This window comes from Brienomyrus brachyistius, chromosome 15, assembly GCF_023856365.1.
Source record: "Brienomyrus brachyistius isolate T26 chromosome 15, BBRACH_0.4, whole genome shotgun sequence".
NCBI lineage: Eukaryota > Metazoa > Chordata > Actinopteri > Osteoglossiformes > Mormyridae > Brienomyrus > Brienomyrus brachyistius.
The window spans coordinates 12,828,466-12,847,826 of record NC_064547.1 but is presented as its reverse complement, the minus strand read 5'-3'; the positions used below and the strand labels follow the sequence as shown (position 1 = coordinate 12,847,826).

Here is a 19,361-nt window from a genome sequence, read left to right as displayed (position 1 = left end):
TCTTACATTGCTGTATGTATCTACTGCATGTGAAAATGTACTTGTGTGATTTAACAGTCGTGCTGTATTTTTTTTTAGATGGAAATGACACCCCCCGACCCTGATGACGAGGGGACAAAAATTAGCGTAAGCCTTGAAATATGTTTATTTTAGAAATGAATTACATATTTTGAAATAATAAAAAAGCTTTCATCGTGAAGTGTAACTGACAGACCTCCCAAGGGTATTGTGCCAATTTGCAAGAGGACTGGGTGAATTTTGATAGAAAATCTGCTTTTTTGGAGGTTAGCATGCAGGAGCCTCTGAAATTTCCAAATATTTCCTATTTTTGGAGACGTTTCTTTCGAATTGGTTAATTTCAGTCCATTTTTTTCAGCCAATTAAAGACAAAAAAAACCCCAATTCTTAAGCATGAAAAGATTCATTATTATAATTACATGTCAGCAAAATATTTAACAGTTGCAAGTAATTTGTGGTTTGCTGTTGCTCTTTCTAAAATGTCCTTTTGATTGAAACAGTGACTTTCTGGATTTGGTTTCCATGGCACTGTACAGGCAAGATTTGGCCCTTTGAAGAAGAAAATAGTAATTACCATTGCACTTACTACAAACACTAAAAGGAAGGCTATCAATTTATCAACCAAGCCTGGTTTTATATTTAACAGCAAATAGCCGTGATTAGCCAAGAATAATAATAATAGATACTTCATTTATTGAAATTGTCTTTATGCCTCCATCAACTTGCTCTTTGTAGAGTAATCTGTCTATGAAGGGCAGCCACCCATAGCAGCACCCAGGGGGTTAAGGGCCTCGCTCAAAGACCCACAGACATGCTGAGGCTGGGTTTGAACTGGCAGCTTACTGATTACAGGCACACAGGCTTAACCCACTGAGCCGCACGCTGCCCCTGTGGACAAATGTTTTAAACTTTAACTGGTAGGCGACTCTACCTGTGTTAAAAGGAAAATAATAATAATAATAATGTGCTAAAACGGCAAAACATAATTTTTTTAGGGCAAAACTTAAACATGGATGTGTGAGAACAGAAGGGCGAGTGTGTGGGAAAATCCTTCCAGATACATGAGACTTCCATGAAGTGTATCAATCTTGGCAGGTCTGAATTCGCAATGCAAGTTTTTATTGTGCCTTTTTAAAAATACAATGATTATCGATAATCATCATTCACTTTGCATATGGTGCATGTTGTACAGTGCAAGTGATAAAATTAAAAGTACAGTCACAATGCATAGAAAATATTTGTGTAATTACGTGGCATTATTATGAAGATACAAACTATGCAATCAGATACACATTGGTCCCATGAATCCTATTGCGTTGATCCTGACAATTCTGTGTTGCTGCAGACCGTAAGGGTGCAAGGGACTGACATCTCTCACAGGCTGCAATTATCCAAAGTGGGAAAAAGTGACGAGGGTTTGTACGAGTGCCGAGTCACGGACGCCAACTACGGGGAGCTGCGGGAATACAAGGTGCAGGCCCACCTGCAGGTGAACGGCACGGCTCAGCTGCGAAACAAGGCAGTGAAGAAAACAGCACCACTGCACCTGACGGACAAAAAGCCCCGCAAAGCCAACCAAGCCGGTGCTCATGACGGCGCCGGGTCCGAGCAGCGAGTCCGCTCTACCTCTAGCTCTCAGACTAAATCAGCCAAAACAGGGAAACACAGTCACGGATCAGGTACGTGCTTCTGCCAAAGCATATTCGGGAAATAAACATTTCTTCCATGAAGAAATGATGATCAGTAGTTTTATTTTTATATTTATTTGATTTATCTATCTCTTTTTTTATTTATCAGTTTCTATTAACTGTTTGCCAACTTTACATTTGTCTTGTCTTTTTGGAAGTTAGTTATAAAATCATCTTATACCCATTGTCCTTCCATTCTAGAGTTTTTCCAGAAAAAAACTCCTGAAAATGAATAAATAATTGGGCACTCCTGGGCAAAAAAAAAAATTATGAACCAAACCCATTTGGGCCATTACGCTTTTAACAGCAAATAGTCAGAAGATATTTTGGAAAATGCTGAATACCCAGACATATGTTATTTTGAATTTTATATCTATCATTTAAATCTTTTTATGGCTTTATCTTTGCATGCAAGAAGACTGTATAAGTGAATTTCTCTGTTTACGACCTTTTCCCCCACCAGTTCACTGCAGCAACCAGTACAAATGAGCAAATGGTGGCACTGGGCTCTGGGGAGCATTTTTTAGGTCTTGCTAATTATTATGACCAGTGTTTTGTTGTTAAGCCCATTAAAACCTTAACATTTTGCAATTTTCAGTTTGGCCCATGTTTTTTGCTCACAAGTGTATTTTGTTTTGAAGTTTTATATCTGTTATAAAGCCCGGTGCAGAGAGACATCACACAAACGCATTATCATTGGTTTTAAGTGGTGAAGAAACATGTTCAGTCAAATCGGGACCAAACGAATTAAATACATATGGTGGCCCTCATAGAAGCCGACCAGGAAAATGCATACAGTACAAAGAATTATTCATTGCTAGTTTAGGATAATTATTCACTGCTTAGTTTGCTGGCATTCATTCAGCTAAATATTTGGTAAAGAAACACATCCCCATTTAGTCACATCATTTTTGAAATGGCAAATGTTTTTAGCAAAAGCAAAATGAAATAAGCACCTTGCTTAAGGGGATTACAGCACTGGTCCTCCTGGGACTCTGAACCGGGAGCCTTTATCTAACACATTTTTAATCGCTATTATACCTCCCGCTATTTGAGGAAAATTTTGCGCTCACTGCTTAAGCATATATTGCAGCACACTGGAGAGATGTGAATCCAGTAATCATTTTCACACATTGACACAGGTGTAACTACTATTGGCTGAGTCTGGAGGGGATTCACTACATAGTGCACAGTTACTGTACATAGTGATTGTAACAATGCTAAAAACTCATGGAGTGGAAATAATTGGAAGTAAAAAAGAGCTATACCACCATACCACCATATTGAACAATGGCTACCAGTAACTGTTGGTGGATAGTGGCTAAATCATGGATTTGCTTTATACACTCACAAACATACAGTGTTTCAGTCATGACTGCTTATTTATGACACTTACGGCTTTTATGCCACAGTAACCCTTCTGTTACTTTGTATCAGATGGGATATCTTTCATTTGCATCTTGCATTCATGTGTCTTGGCCATCCAACTCCCTGTCAGCAGTTTGTGGTTTTTCCCTCCTCAGACTGCTCTCAGTAGGTACTCACCCTGGCTGACTGAAAGCACCCCATAAGACTTGCAGTTTCAGAGATTCTCTGACCCATTCAACTGGCTGTGACGATTTGGCTCTAATCAAAGCCACTCAGATCTTTACTGCTGCCCTTTCCTTTGGCTTCCAACATGTTAACCACAAGTACCAAATGCTGCTCAATGTGTAACATACAGTATCCCAGATATTGATTTATATAATTTTTAAAATATAGTCAATCATATTCATTTCGGGGGCGGCATGGTGGTGCAGTGGTTAGCACTGTTGCCACACCTCTGGGACCCGAGTTCGAGTCTCCGACTGGGTCACATGTGTGTGGAGTTTGCATGTTCTCCCCATGTTGTCGTGGGGTTTCCTCCGGGTACTCCGGTTTCCCCCCACAGTCCAAAAATATGCTGAGGCTAATTGGAGTTACTAAACTGCCCGTAGGTGTGTGTGAAAGAGTGAATGGAATGTGAGTGTGCCCTGCGATGGGCTGGCCCCCCATCCTGGGTTGTTCCCTGCCTTCGTGCCCATTGCTTCCAGGATAGGCTCCGGATCCTCCACGACCCAGTAGGATAAGCCATCCATTTGGAAAATGGATGGATGGATATTCATTTCACTTGGTCAAAATGTTTCGGCTTATCGGTGTACATGCAATATTTTAAAGATTAGAATTCTTATGGTATGTATTTAATGGCTACTGAACCAAATTATACAGTACAAGTATTATATTATATACGTAAAGCATATGACTCTCCACACATTTCTTTTCTGAAGCTCCACACATAGATAGAGGCACTGTTTATCTACACAGGTGTCTTCTCTGAAATTTTTCATCATTTTACTGGATGTATTTTATTCCTGCAGTGTAAACCCACTACTGTTTATAGGACATAAACTGTACATGAAAGAAGCATCAGTATCATTTTTATAGCACTTCAAGTCCACTGCTTTTTGAGATACATAAATACTTAAATAATTCACATTCAAGTATAACTGCAAATTCTTTGCTCTGCGTACAGCTGCTTAATCTTTATCTAAAGGTAAAATACATTCAATACAAATGCAAATGACTCCTTATAATGCAACGCTTTCATAGCTGAACGGATGAAAGGAACTCATTCGGTAAAGATCTGATTGCTGTCATCTCTGTCTCTAAGTCAAAAAAATGAACAAATAAAAAAATGCATAAATGGTCCCAACCACTCAAGACAATGTGACGGATTCAAAATTAAGAAAAAAAATTTGCACCAATGGCTGCAATTCAGCACCCACAAATGCACTTTAAAATCTGACGTCAACATTCTTATAATGTCCTATGATAGAATTCTCTCCACCACCTACCATGGCCCAGTCGAGCTGGCTAGTATTTGCCAGCACAGAAGCCCAAGAAATATGGTGGCAGTTTACCGACAGAATATATACCAGAGACAGAAACACATGCTTTGGAAAGCAGCTAAGACATGGATCGACTTACACCAATACCTCAGGCTAAATTCCATTATTGTGGCACTGAAATCTTTTGAGATATTGGAGGGTGGAAAATATGCCACCCTTGTTGTTGTTATTTTGGTAGGGATACATATTTCTCTATCCAAGATGTTCTAAATTCCAATTGCAATGATATTCATAAACAATGTGCGTTCCGTTATAATGCAAATGCTTTTCACTTCAGGCAGTTTGGACTCTTAGCGAATCTTATTTGTGTTACGAATCGCTGGTTAGCGGGTGAAGCGCACGGGCAGGCAAGCAAGCGGGAAGCAGGCAAGCAGGCAAAATAAGGGAAAACTAGGGGTTTATTAGGGAACCGGAGAGCAGGAACCATCGACTGACGCTAACAAACATCAATGACGGACCACAAGACAGGGCAAGACGTGGACTAAATAGGCAAGACAGAGCAAAACAACAGGGTGCAACTGGGTATGATCGGGGAAGCACACGTGGATAATCGGGGGGCGTGGCACACACGAGGATCGGACGAGCCGGGCGTGACAATTTGATCATGTGATTTTTTTTTTTCCCCCCCATATCTTACGCAACATTCTTTCAATTGCATTTTCCAGTTGGTGCAGTGCGGGTGCTATAGATGTTAAAGCACTGCACAGTTTAATGTTCTGTAAGCAAAAGTCTTTAGGAATCCAACCTTCAGTTCCACCCCCACTAAAAGGTGTCACGATCCCTTTCTAGACAGGATTTTTTTTCCTCCACACTCATGCAGTAATTTCCCTTCAATTATTAACACAGAGCTGCAGATTTCATTTGATGTAATCACTTATCCTTTAACTTTTCCTTTAATAGGGGTCAGATTAATTACAGCAATTATGTGCTCGCTGTGACAGAGGGTGTTCCGAAGTGAATGCAAATAAATTTTCAGTAGACTCTTTATTAATATTTTTGATGACATTATCCAATTAATTCGTTTAACGTAAATGATTAGGTGCTATTTTGGCAAATAGTCTAATTAAAGGTGTGAGGTATGCACCCTTCTTTGTTCCCCTATTAGTGCTAAGAGTGATGTGTAATATATTTCTAATACCTCAGAGTAGTGTGGAAGACAATGGGAGCAGGCATTATAGGCTCTGGTATTGAAGTGACCCTCAAAAATAATTATCGGTCATGATGTTGATGGCTCCACCCCCCCATCCCCCAACCCCCTCACTGGAGCTCCTCTGCGATGTCCCTACCCACTTGATCACCCAAGGCCAAATTAAACTTGGCGGAGAGGAACAGCAGGTCACATATAGCTGTTTTAAAGATATTAAGCTCAGCCAGACGGAAGTGCTCTATGACAGTTCCCCTTGGAGAAAATTTGCATGGGCATTCAAATGTAAAATCCACTAAATGTTTTCACATTTGAGTCAATATTTCTCAGTATTTAGTATTTGTACTCCCTCTAGACAGCCTCTCATTTTTGAAAATACGAAGGCCGGTATATACTCAATTTCAGTGTCTGTGATGTATTGGAATTTTATGTTTTACATAGAACTATGCTTAAATTTCAATAGGATCCATATTATTGTATTCAGGGTAGATGCTACATAAACCTGGTTTCCACACTGACCCTTAATGCTAAAACAAAAATGTGGGTATCAACAAGACAGGACTGCAGCTGTTGTCCATAGCAGCCAGTAAAATAATAGCTAGTGTTAATTTAATAACTGCCAATAACATATTAATTTTTCCATTCTTAATGTATTAAAAGTCGATAATGTAATAACTTACTTGTAATTTAATAAAATTTCTAAATCAAAAATGTATTATATTATCAGCCAGTTCTTCCATTATTGAGTTCTATTGCAATGTGTTACATCATCGGCAGTTATTACATTAATGGTAGTTATTCCATTATTGGCTGATACGCATTTAAAGCCAATTTATAACAACCAAAAACAGCTTTAAAAGTCTGTTTTCTTTGAGGCAAGACCGTATCATAAATTTGTTGTGTGCAGTGTACTTCGCTATACTGTTCATTCAGCTTTTACTGCATACAATATTTAATTTAAGAATACTTTTTATTTATAAAGACAAAAATGTATTTGTGTGTGTCTATACACACAGACCTACACATACAAGCTGCATGCATAGGAATGAAAGATATTTGAGTGTTTTCTCTTTAATAGTGCATGCCAAAGATGTTACCTCCGATATGAGACCCAGATCCCTGCAGAGACACACTGTAACCATACAAGTGAACGATCTATATTGCAACTTACTACCACATGTGAAATTCATGAAGGTGTGCACATCCTCTTGTACAAGCTGCAACCTTTTTGTAAAGGCCTTAAAGGAAGTGCGCCCGAGAGCCCTGAGATGAGCCTTCTTCTTCTGGTTTCTTCCACAGGTATGAGGATAGCTGCAAGCCACGGACTTGCACTGGTGCTTCTTGCTTGTGGCTTTGTGAGGGGCGCTTTGTTGTAGTCCCCAGAGTTGACTCTTTCCGATATCACTTTCTCTTCGTAAAGCTAGAGAAAATCGCCGGTTCTTTCCATGGAACGGACAGCACAGTTGGCCCAGAATTCCAGCCATCGCTCTGCATCCCCCCCCCCCCCCCCACCCCCACATTCAGATTTCAGACACAAGAAGTAATAAATCTTTACCAGGACTTTTTTAAAAATAAATTATTTCAGAAGTACATTAATTGTGACAGTATCCAGAATATATTTAAAACTTGTTTATCTCTATATTGTTGAACATGAAATGTGGTCATTGTTTAGCACGCATTTTGCCCAGTTTCCCTTAATGTCGAAGAAGTAAATAAGTCATGTCTACTGTGGTTCAGACGGTTTAGCTGTGTAAACTTTTTTTGTTAAAATATGGATTTTTTTCTGTTATAAATTACAAATTCTGTAATTCATTTTCATCTTTTCCACATGAGTTTGGTTTTAATTGTTTGTAGGGGCACATTTCCTGATATAATAAATGTCACTTTTCTGTTATAACAATTTTTGGGATAATTTTTTAACGTGTTTATATATCCATAAAATGAAAAATATAAAAGTACTATTTGCTAGTATTCTGAAGTGTTTGGAATAAATGGGTAACGTGGAAAAGGCTTTGATTTCTGCTCTGACTGTGGAAAATTTCCTGTCCCCCTAAATTTCATGCAAATGTCATTTAATTTATTTGGTAAATTCATTCTGAATCATGATCTTCATGTTTTACCTCTGCTTTGTGAACCCAACCTAAATATCCAGAGGAATATGCTCCCTGCACCTAATTTACATGACGCTCTGACAATCATGTAACACCGTTTCAAAGGAATTTATTTCATGTCGAGTTTCTCATTCTAAAATTAGAAATACGTTTCCTCACATGATAAACCGACCTTTTTAAAATATGTTTTCAGGAAACAAATTCCATGGTGGGAATATTGAAATGAAACTGAAATATCTCTGAAAATGTGCTGGTATGTATTTTTACCAGGTCAAATTGTGTATATACATTTAATTAAATTTATTTATATAATGAAAATGGCAAAGGTATCAAGTCAGCCTGCCACTGGTTACAGTCCCCACCCTGGTAGTGAGGTCATTACTCACTACCATTACTTCCTCTTTCTTATCTGGTCACCCAAATATTCATTTTCTCTTCATTTTGCACTTTATCAGTCTATCTGCTGTTATTATTAATAACACGTACATATTCTGTATGTTTACATATTACACATACATATGTACATGGAGGACATTAGTACCTTTAAATAAACATAAACGTATGAGTCATATAAGCAGTGTATACAAGACATATATCATATATAATACATTTGAATTTTAATGGTAGTTAGCTTTATATAAAAAAAAAACAGTCTTTGACCAGAAGTCATCAGGCATGCCAGAATAAACATAAAACAAAAATGTTGAAATACTTGCATAAAAGAAATTCATGCAGCAATAATTTGTGAAGCTCACAAAATATGTAGCTAGTTAGAACAAGGTGAAGTAATAAAAAAGAAGAAAGCATACAGTCCAAGAATATTTATAGTATAATTATATGTTATGAAAATGAGTTTATTTTTCCAAAGATTAATTTGGACTGTATGACTGACCTATATTAAATAGTACATAGTAACATTTTCTCCCTCTTTTGTTAATAGCATTTAAAAAAATTTTGGTTTTCATTTGAACTAAGCGTTTAAACACATGATGTATATTTTGGTAATAAGAAAGAATTAAACTACAGGAAAATATACAGAGAATGATGTATGCATTGCAGTGTTGGCATCCATTATGTGCTGCTTAAGATGTCTCCTAAAATTGGTTATTGTCTTTGATTTTAAAGCCTTTTGATGTCTGTATATTTTTTGTCTGCGAAATGGTTATGTTAAAAATTAAATCTCAGTAGAAAATCTTCATAGTGTTTAGGCTACTGAGTCCATAATTTATTTTCCATCAAAAGTGTATAATAATTACTTAGATTAATTGACTGTCATCATCAGGTCACAACTGTCATGTTGGTTCCTCTGATAATTGCCTTTGGAGAACCTGCAAAATGAATTTCACGTACAGACTATGCCACATCAGCTCGATTTTCTGATGGGGGTGAGAGGTTCTCATTCAGCTTATTGCACAACCTATTTAAAATCTCTTCTTCTCGTAAACGAGAAAATATGGGAGTCGATAGTCAACACCCTAGAAAGAACTAGAGATGTGCTTCCCAACCCGGTCCTCAGGGATTCACAGCCGGTTCTTGTTTTCGCTCCCTCCCAGCTCCCTGCCAGACAGTCCACATCTTTGTGCCGGGAGCTAGGAGGGAGCAAAAACATGGACCGTGTGCAGGTCTCCAAGGACCGATTTTGGAAACACCACTCTTGAGTCAGTGAGCAGTGGAAACAGGGTTTGCCTGACCACAAGCAGCAGCACTGGGAAATGTATCGCTGCATTCGCTCATACCAATCAGCTGAAATAACATGCATTTTAAATTAGACACCAAGATATGCTAGAATATGACTGTAGGAAGGATCATCAGCTTGTTCATACATGAACAAACGTGTCTGTAGCAAGACTTGTCTGTGTACATAGTAAAAAAAAAACTGCAGGCTACTTCATTCGTTTTTAAATACTGTGTCTATTGTATATATTTCATTTTGATCACAACGTCCATCACATTTCATCGTGGTGTTGACCTCTGATATACAGAAGGACAGAGAGTGAGAGTGCACCATTAAACATGGTGGAATAAGAAACACAATAAACTATTTTGTTAAAACCTATTAATCACAACCCACAGCACAAGTGCTATTTATTGCATTTCAATGCCTGATGATTACCCAGCAAATTCTGCATTACAGTTCAGAGAAAACAGTTCATACTGTGCAGTTCAGTTGATACAGTTCAGTCTGTATCAAAACTTTTGGAAAGAGCAAGATGCCCCTGTGTTACAGTGAAAACCAAAATCAGTCAGGTCTTTCATATGTGTGTGTCCGGATATTATCACAGCACAAACTTAAGGAAAGGTTTCAAAAATCCAGGCCCTAATTCCAACCACAAAAGATCTTCGTATAAAAGAATGACACCTATACATTCAGTGTTCTTCACAAACGTCTGTAAGTACTACTGTAAATTTGTAACAATGTGCAAAGCATGTATTTTGTATGAAACCTGATTTAAAAGAGGCATTGCCTCGTGTTTAAATGATGTCTTTTTAAATTGTGGGTGGTTTTGTGTTTTGCAGACATAGGAAGCCAGTTCAACCCCGCTGAAGCTCCTTTTTTCTGAAGCTTTGTTCTGTTTTATCTCACTATAAACACATTAACAGAACTGAGGTGCTGCAACTGCCTCCGTGTTTTACATAGTGAGACTGCAGTACTTTCTCATTTCTGAGAAAAGGTCTCAAAGTGTTGCTCTTGGCCTTTAGCTCTGGCCGACAAAGCCGACATGGAAAACCAAACAAATCACAGGAAATGGCCCAGAAACATCACATTTGCATTATGAAATGGAAGAACAAATCGAAAGGTTAGCATTTTTTTACAGAGATATGCGTCTAACATGCATGCTGTACTCAGTCTAATCAAGTGTTCATGAAGGTAACTAAAAAGATCCCAGCTATATACAGAGGTTGGATAATGAAGCTGAAACACCTTAATATGATTCTGGGTCTCCTTTTGTGGCCAATACAGCATCAATTTAAGATACAAGTCCTACACAGTGGCCAGAGGGATTTTGAGCCATTCCTCTTGCAGAACAATGGCCAAGTCACTATGTGATCCTGGTGGAGGAAAATGTTTCCTGATTCGCTCCTCCAAAACACCCCAAAGTGGATCAATAATATTCAGATCTGGTGACTATGCAGACCAAGGGAGATGTTCAACATCACTTTCATGTCCATCAAAACAGTCTGTCACCTGTCTTGCTGTATTTATCGGTGTATTATCAATGTGATACACGGCATCACCATCAGGGTACAATGTTTGAACTATTAGCTGAATATGGTCCGCCAGACCGGTAGTCCTTGGCAGTGATGTACCCATCTAGCACTAGTAATGAGCCTAGGGAATGCCATGAAATTGCAGCCCAAACCCTCACTTATCCACCCCCGTGCTGCACTATGGGTACACTACAATACGGGTGGTAAGCCCACCAGATGTGGGAAAGACAGGGAAGGTGGACTCATTAGAGAACAATACATGTGTCACATTATCCACAGCCCAAGATTTGTGCTGCTAGCACCATTGAAACCAACCTTTGGCATTGGCATGAGTGACCAAAGGTTAGCTATAGCAGCTCGAGCATGAATATTGATCCTGTGGAGCTTCCGATAAACAGTTTTGGCGGAAACAGGTGACTTGAACTGCGCATTTAATTTTGCAGTAAGTTGAGCATCTGTGGTTTTAGGTTTTTTGGACACAATCTGGGTTAGTGCCCAGACATCCCTTTCAGACAGCTTCCTCTTGCTTCCCCAGTTATTCCTGTTGGATGTGGTCCGTCCTTCATGGTGGTATGCCGACATTACCCAGGATACTGTGGCTCTCGATACACCACAAAGACTTCCTGTCCTGGTTAGGGATGCACCAGCGAGACGTGCACCAGCAGTTTGTCCTCTTTTGATCTCTGATATGTCTCCCATTATGTTGTGTGAACTGCAGTATTTTATGTATAGCTGTGCTATTGCTCTGGTAATTCAAGCTTCACAGTCTGCGCTTACTGATGGAATGTGCAATCAGTAAAGACTGGACACCAGGCTAGGTGTATATAGGTGTGATTCCTCAAACACTATATTAATCAGCGTTTCAGATTCATTTTTCCAACCCCTGTATGTTATACGCAGTAGTGCCCCATATCCGAGGCAAATAAGAGCAAACTATGTGTGGACTCCATATGTAACTGGCACAAAATGGACAGGATGTGGAAGCAGGAGTTTGGGGAACACAAACGGGGCTTTATTAAACAAACGAAAAGCAAAAGGATCATGGGTAATCAAAAGAGGGAGCAGTCAACAAGCTGGGCTGACCTTATACCGCTATGATGTTATAACTTAAATGACAGGACTGGGGAGCACAGTAATGGGAAATATCTTTATGCCAGGAATAACAAATGAGAAAACGAGAGGCAGCTGGCATGAATCAGACAAGGGCTGGAACGAGAAGTAGGACGAATGATGAACAGGCGTGGCTCATTAAGGCCACACTGGGGAGGAAACAGGAAGGGCAGAGGCAGGGTGTGACAGTAACGTGATTGTTGTGTACATACGTAAGGTAAAGGTTAATTGATAAACTACACAAAGAAACACATTACCTACATCAAATACTTATAATAATAAAGTACACTGTACATTATTGTACAGTACTGTAATCTCTTTCAAATGAAAGGGATCCTGGTATTTTAGCCTCATTCTCAAGAGACGATAGAGCATTGAAAAAATATAATTTATCAAGGGATGACGGAGCAATAAAAATGATGTTTTTTTTATACATTTTTATAACACATGCAGCGAGAGCTGGAGGCAGACTGGGTAAGGGTTCTGTGGGGAGGTGTGGAGATGGAGACAAAGGGAGAAGAGTCATGTACTGGCTGCAGCTGGGCTTTTGGATTTCAGCATACGACAGACTACAGACAATTCAGACTTGCGAATGTGCTTAGCATGGAATGTGCAGTATATACTAGTGTTCCATGAAACAATTTTCTCAATTCAGTTCAACAAAATGACAGGAAGAGAAGAGAAACCATTTTATGAAATTGTCTGGTACATTTTATCCATTCAAAATTGCAGTATATCAAGCCTCCTGGACACTAAACCATCACGAGGAGTGATATTCAATAAACATGAATGTTCTACTGTAGCAAATGGCAACAGTCACATTCTGCCACCGAAGTTAAGGTATTGGTAGTACTATTGAGATACAATGAAAAAGCAGAAACAATTATGCAAAAACCTAAATTCGACATCATAATCAAATTAAAGGCCAAATGTGATATTTTTCATTTGTAGTAACAATGGATTGTTTACAATTCCTAGACAGTCAAGTCAGGATGGTGAAAAGATACTGTGTGATAATGCATAAAATACTGTCTCAGTTACATGCCAGAGCAAACATAATTCATTCGTAAGTCATCATTTTGAGTTCTTAAATGAATTAAAACTCAAATGAATCCAATTACAGTCACAGAATTACCCACAGACACCTTGTCTTTCTTCAGCTTTTGTTCATTGTCTTAAATTTTGATGGGTATGAGCATCATACTAATTGTTAGTGCAAGTGCTTTGGCTGAACCATAATGTATCTTGTTTGTCTCCGTTAATATTCTCCCTTATATTCTGCAGTTTATAGCCTCTTCCGATTTGTGATTTTCGTCTTGATTTATATTTTTGAATTTTGGACTTATTTTTCATAGTTCTACATTAAATATTGCATGTGTTAATTTTGGGGCTCCCATCTTCAGTCTTAAGCATTTGCTATCAGTAATGCCTTGACTGGGCTGCTTTAGAAAGGCATCACAGCACTGACACATAGTACTGGTTGTTTTTTTTTTTTTTTTAATGTTTAATCATTTTGGCCATCAGTTAATGATTCTAATCAATGATTTCTTAATGGTGTAATGCAGACTAACATATAACCTTCTACTGTATAACTTTATTGACCAGTTCAAAAATGATGGAAATAACTAAAATCAGGTTAAGAATGATGGTGTTCAAACCTTAAATTCATCAGCAGCTCAAATTAGGAAATATTATGACGCTGATACGATGTCTCAGCAAACACTGACAGCATTTTGTCATTTTCAGTAATCAGCTAGTATGTACATGCCATTTAAAAGCACTCTCCCTCTTTGAAATTGGAAACTTGTAGCATTAAATACTTGGAATTACTAATTTGTTTGTTGGTGGTAGTAATGGCACTTGTGCTTTCTAGATCTAATTATATTAAGATGGATGTAATATGAAATACTTTCTTGCATCATAAGCCTGTTATTTATTTATTTTTTTTTGTTTGCTTATTGTACAAAACCTTAAAGAACTTTGCAGAGATTTTAAGATTCATTTGGACTGATATCATTTAGTTCTAAACTGAAATCTTGCCCCTCTGCTATTTTCAACGGAAGAATCACTACACTTTTACCAAAAAATTAAATTACGAGAAATGCTTGACATTTCCATTTGCAAATGTGATAAATAACATTGGGGGTTCACATAAAAAATTTTTTTGTGAATTGTATAAGATCATAATAGTGTTAACTTCACAAAGCCACAGAGTAAAGTTTCCTACAAATCATCACTGTAAAACTCCAGTATTAAATCAATCTTAAAACTTAAATCAGTTCTTTGTTACATCCATTTTTTTCAAAGTGTGGTTATTAGCTGCAAGTTGTGGCACATAGAGCCTTGCAATCTCTGCTTGTATATATTCTTAATTAATAAAAAACAAGCATTATGTCCAAACCTCAGTGTTTCTCTCATGCAAATGTATATTGATTCAAAACTTAGTGAACATTAAATGATTACCATTATAGTAACTGTTTTGTGGATATTCATCTTTGTGTTTATTGTACTCAACAGGCATGGGAAATCAACCAACATGAAATGCTATACAATGGAATCAATCTAAAATCTCCTCGGGGAAGACAAGAGTTTCATCACTTTATTCTCACAGTCTGAGCCATTTAGATTAAAATATTTTATTTACATATATATTTTTAAGATTAAGGTATCGTGTACACAAACCATGACCCTCTCCGGGAGAAGTAGCAGAAAAATGAGATGAGATTAGATCCTCTAGACAATATAAAATATAAAAGTTTCATCTCTGTAATTTTGTTACCAGCAGCTATCTATTTATGTATAGAGAGGCGCAGTATGCGTGGTGGATCTCACATATAGATGAAAACCCTTCCTAAGTCCTCTGGGAGGCAAAGCATCTGGAAGCCATTTTAAATGATTAAATTTGTGGCTACAAGTGAACACTTCTTGAACTGAAATGCTTATTAACCTAATAAAAGACAATATGTCTGCAGCATAGTAATTTCCATACAGTATTTGCATAAAGCTCTCAGATAAAGCCCTTCTGATACAGCTGCTATTTTCGACATATTAATTGCACATCATCTGGATTTGCATTGTACAGGATCTATGTAGCCTAACTTCCAGATGAAGGTACTGAGCCCATTCAGTCATTGTGAGATAAGAAATCACACTTGTTAGCTGTGTTTGATGATGACCGGGTGTCAACTGTGTCACTGTGACTTTGTTAGGAAAAGCAGTCCGCCAGAACTATTCTGTATCTGAATGTGTGCAACACCAAACTATGCATTTATAAAGTTCCCTCTTGATGATTGGGACTTTCTGATCTCACACTAAAACATCACTGATGGTAGCCACACCGTCAGCATTTCAGAATATCCAGGTAAAGGATTAATGCGTGATTCAACCTGCTGATCTGCATCAAGCCTCCTCAATTTGGAAAAGTCCAGATCACCCAGCTCCAGAAAGAGGTCCCCACTTACTATCAGCCAACAATGGAGAAGCTGTCAGATATATATCTGTCGTCTGAGATCGGTACATGTATGAACAGCATTCTGCAGCAAGATCCATCCATTTTCCAAACCGCTTATCCTACTGGGTTGCGGGGGGTCCGGAGCCTATCCAGGAAGCAATAGGCACGAGGCAGGGAGCAACCCAGGATGGGGGGCCAGCCCATCGCAGGGCACACTCACACACGCACTCCTACGGACAATTTAACAAGTCCAATTAGCCTCAGCATGTGTTTGGACTGTGGGGGGAAACCGGAGTACCCGGAGGAAACCCCACAACGACATGGGGAGAACATGCAAACTCCACACACATGTAATCCAGGCAGAGACTCGAACCCGGGTCCCAGAGGTGTGAGGCAACAGTGCTAACCACTGCACCACCATGCCATAAGAGCATCATGTAATTTTTAAATAAAAAATACAAGATTGAAATCCATCATATACAGTATAAAACCAGCAGAAATGTGTATACTATTAATATATTTAAAATATTATTTTATTTGTATATAATTATAATTCATTTATATTGTTTTTAATCTGTGGAACACTACATACTAGAAAGCTCATTTAAAGAACTGGAACCCAAAAAGGCACCCTTATACCTGTATATGACATCATAAGGCACTCATATATATGTATATGTATATGTCATCATATGGTGTGTAGTAGCTGTTTAGATTTCTTGTGCTGGGCCTACAAACAATACAACCCCACTTCCAAAACACTTGGGACGCTGTGAGAAATGTAAAGAAAAAATGTAATGCAATGATTTAAAAATCATATCAACCCACATTTAATTGAAAATAAGAACAAGAACAACATATCAAATGTTGCAACTAATAAACTGTATTATACTGTAACTTCGAAAATATGCTTAATTTGAATTTGATGCCAGCAGCAGGGACAGGGGCACCAAAAGACTGGTAATGTTGTGTGATGCTAAAACAAAACAACTGGTTGAAAATCTCTGAACTAATTTTGTTAATTGGCAACAGGTCAGTATAATGAGTGGGTATAAAAAGGGTCTCCCAGAGAGTCTCTGTGCAGTGACGTTGGGGAAAGGTTCACCAATCTGGGAAAGATTGCAAAAATTTCAGAATAATGTTTCTCAACATAATATTGCAAAGAATTTGAGAATTTCATCATCTACAGTACATAATATCATCAAGATTCAGAGAATCCGAAGATATCTTTGTACACTAAGAGAAGGCTGAATACCAGTATTGGATAGCTATGATGTTTGGGTCCTCTGGTGGCACTGCATTAAAAACAGACACGATTCTATCATGGAAATCGCTGCATGGGCTCAGCAACATTTCCGAAAACCATTATATGTGAACACACAAGTCATTGCTGCTTCCACAAATGCAGGATGAAGCTGTACCATGCAAAGAAGAACCCATATCTAAACATGATCCAGAAACGCTGCTGACATCTCTGGGCCCGAGCTCATTTAAGATGGACTGAGGCAAAATGGAAAACTGTCTTGTGGTCTGATGAATCAAATTTTTTCTTTTTGGAAATCATGCACACCGCATCCTCCGGGCTAAAGAAGAGAGGGACCATCCAGCTTGTCATCAGCAGGCAGTTCAAAAGCCAGCATCCATTATGGCACAGGGGTGCATTAGTGTCCATGCCTTGGGTAGCTTGCACATCTGGAAAGGCGCCATTAATGCTGAGTGATAAATACAGGCTTTGGAGCAACATATGTTGCCATTCAGACAACATCTTTTTCAGAGAAGGTCTTGAATATATCAGCACAACAATGCCATTGCGCATTTTGCACGTATTATAAAAACATGGCTCCCTTTTTTTGGAAGTGGGGTTGTATCGCACAAAAAATCTGAACAGCTACAGTACTACCCACCGTATGATGACATATACAGCTATGAGTGCCTTTATGATGTCATGTACAGGTATAAGAATGCCTTTTGATGTCATGTACAGCTATAAGAGTGCCTTATGATGTCATGTACAGGTATAAGGGTGCCTTATGATGTTATGTACAGGTATAAGAATGCCTTTTGATGTCATGTACAGCTATAAGAGTGCCTTATGATGTCATGTACAGGTATAAGGGTGCCTTATCATGTCATGTACAGGTATAAGGGTGCCTTAGGATGTCATATACAGGTATATACTAAGTAGAAAAGTCTGGGTGCTGGACAGGCCTTCCTGCAGTCTAGACCTGTCACCCATCGAAAACATTTGGGGCATCATGAAACAAAAAATACAACAAAGTTGAACAGTTGAAATCCCATATCGGGCAACAATGGGACAACATTTCACTTTCAAAACTCTAGCAACTGGTCTCCTCAGTTCCCGAACATATCCAAAGTGTTGTTAAAAGAAGAGGTGATGCAACAAAGTGATAAACACGCCCCTGTCCCAACTTTTTTGAAATGTGTTTGCTAGCATGAAATTCAAATTTTGCATATATTTGTCATAAAACAATAGAACTTCTCACTCTCAACATTTGTTATGTTTTCTTTGTTCTATTTTCAGTTAAGCATAGATTTTTACGATTTGTAAATCATTGAATTCTGTTTTTATTTACATTTTACACAGCGTCCCAACTTTTTTTAAAAACAGGGTTGTATATTTCTTTGTGCCGTGGTCAGATTACCAGTCCTGTGTTCCTCTGCTCCAATCTCATCTGTCATAATCTTGTGAGCTAGATTCTCATTGATGTGACGAAAAAGATTTCGGTTGCAGGATGGATCTGAAGCACAATCAGAATATGCTTCCGCTTGAAAACATCTACCATGGAAGTGTATGGGTGTTTATCAATACCAAGAACACAAAGAACGTACTTGTATTGTATTCATATCAATACCATAGTTTTCCCCCATCTTCCAAAGACATTCAATGAGGCTTAACTGATGTCTTTGAATTGCCCATGGTCTCTATGTGTGCTCCATAATGAAGGGTGTTCAGTTGCCTTGTACCCTGTCCTGCTTGGGATAGCTCCACTCCCCGCTTCCCCTGTAGTAGTTAGATGATGAATGGAGATTTTATTCCAAACCTAAATTTATAGATAGTTACTTTATCCAGCCATCTACATTAAGTGTCTTTCTCAATGAGCTGAACCTGCATGTTTGAAGTTTTCAGTCCACTTCCTGATCTGTGAGGCTACCTGGCCCAACAGCTAGTGATGCTAAGTATGATTTGATGGCAGCAAAGGACGGTCATTTCAACACAGTCTTATATTAATTCATTGGATAACAATGTCAGTATCCATAATGGAAATTCCAGTGCAGGTTTACTTCACAATGCTTTCAGCATCACTCACCTGTCAAAAAAGCTCATTTGAAGCCATTTTATAAGGTCGACAGCCAGAAGTTACATTAAGGCTAGAGTCATTTTGAAGCCTTAGTATGGAAGAAATTAAATATTTAATTGGTTTTACTTTTTGAACTTTAAATACTTTTTATATATGTAGTTGTATATTTCTATCTAATATCATTTTATCTAAAGAGTCATGCTGATATATATTGCTTTTAAGGATTATGCTAGCTCATATAGATGAGTTAATGGCTTGTCAACATTGCCTCATGAATTAAATGCTGCCTGTATAGCCTACACATTGCTACAATATCAAATGTGTGGTAAAACCTTTGGATAAATAATAATGATGATACCACACAATCCTTTTCTTCTTGTGT

The 19,361-nt window shown here is 38.2% G+C and overlaps 1 protein-coding gene across 1 annotated transcript in view; it reads left to right on the top strand.

Annotated features, from left to right (window-relative positions):
• Positions 1-9,008, top strand: part of LOC125708925 (V-set and transmembrane domain-containing protein 2A-like) — a 33,059-nt gene extending 24,051 nt beyond the window's left edge. The window contains exons 3-5 of the mRNA XM_048976850.1: positions 79-126; positions 1,364-1,697; positions 7,077-9,008. Coding sequence (XP_048832807.1) covers positions 79-126; positions 1,364-1,697; positions 7,077-7,153 — 459 coding nt within the window. The 3' untranslated portion in view covers positions 7,154-9,008. The remainder of the gene's footprint in view (positions 1-78; positions 127-1,363; positions 1,698-7,076) is intronic.
• Positions 9,009-19,361: the final 10,353 nt, after the last annotated feature.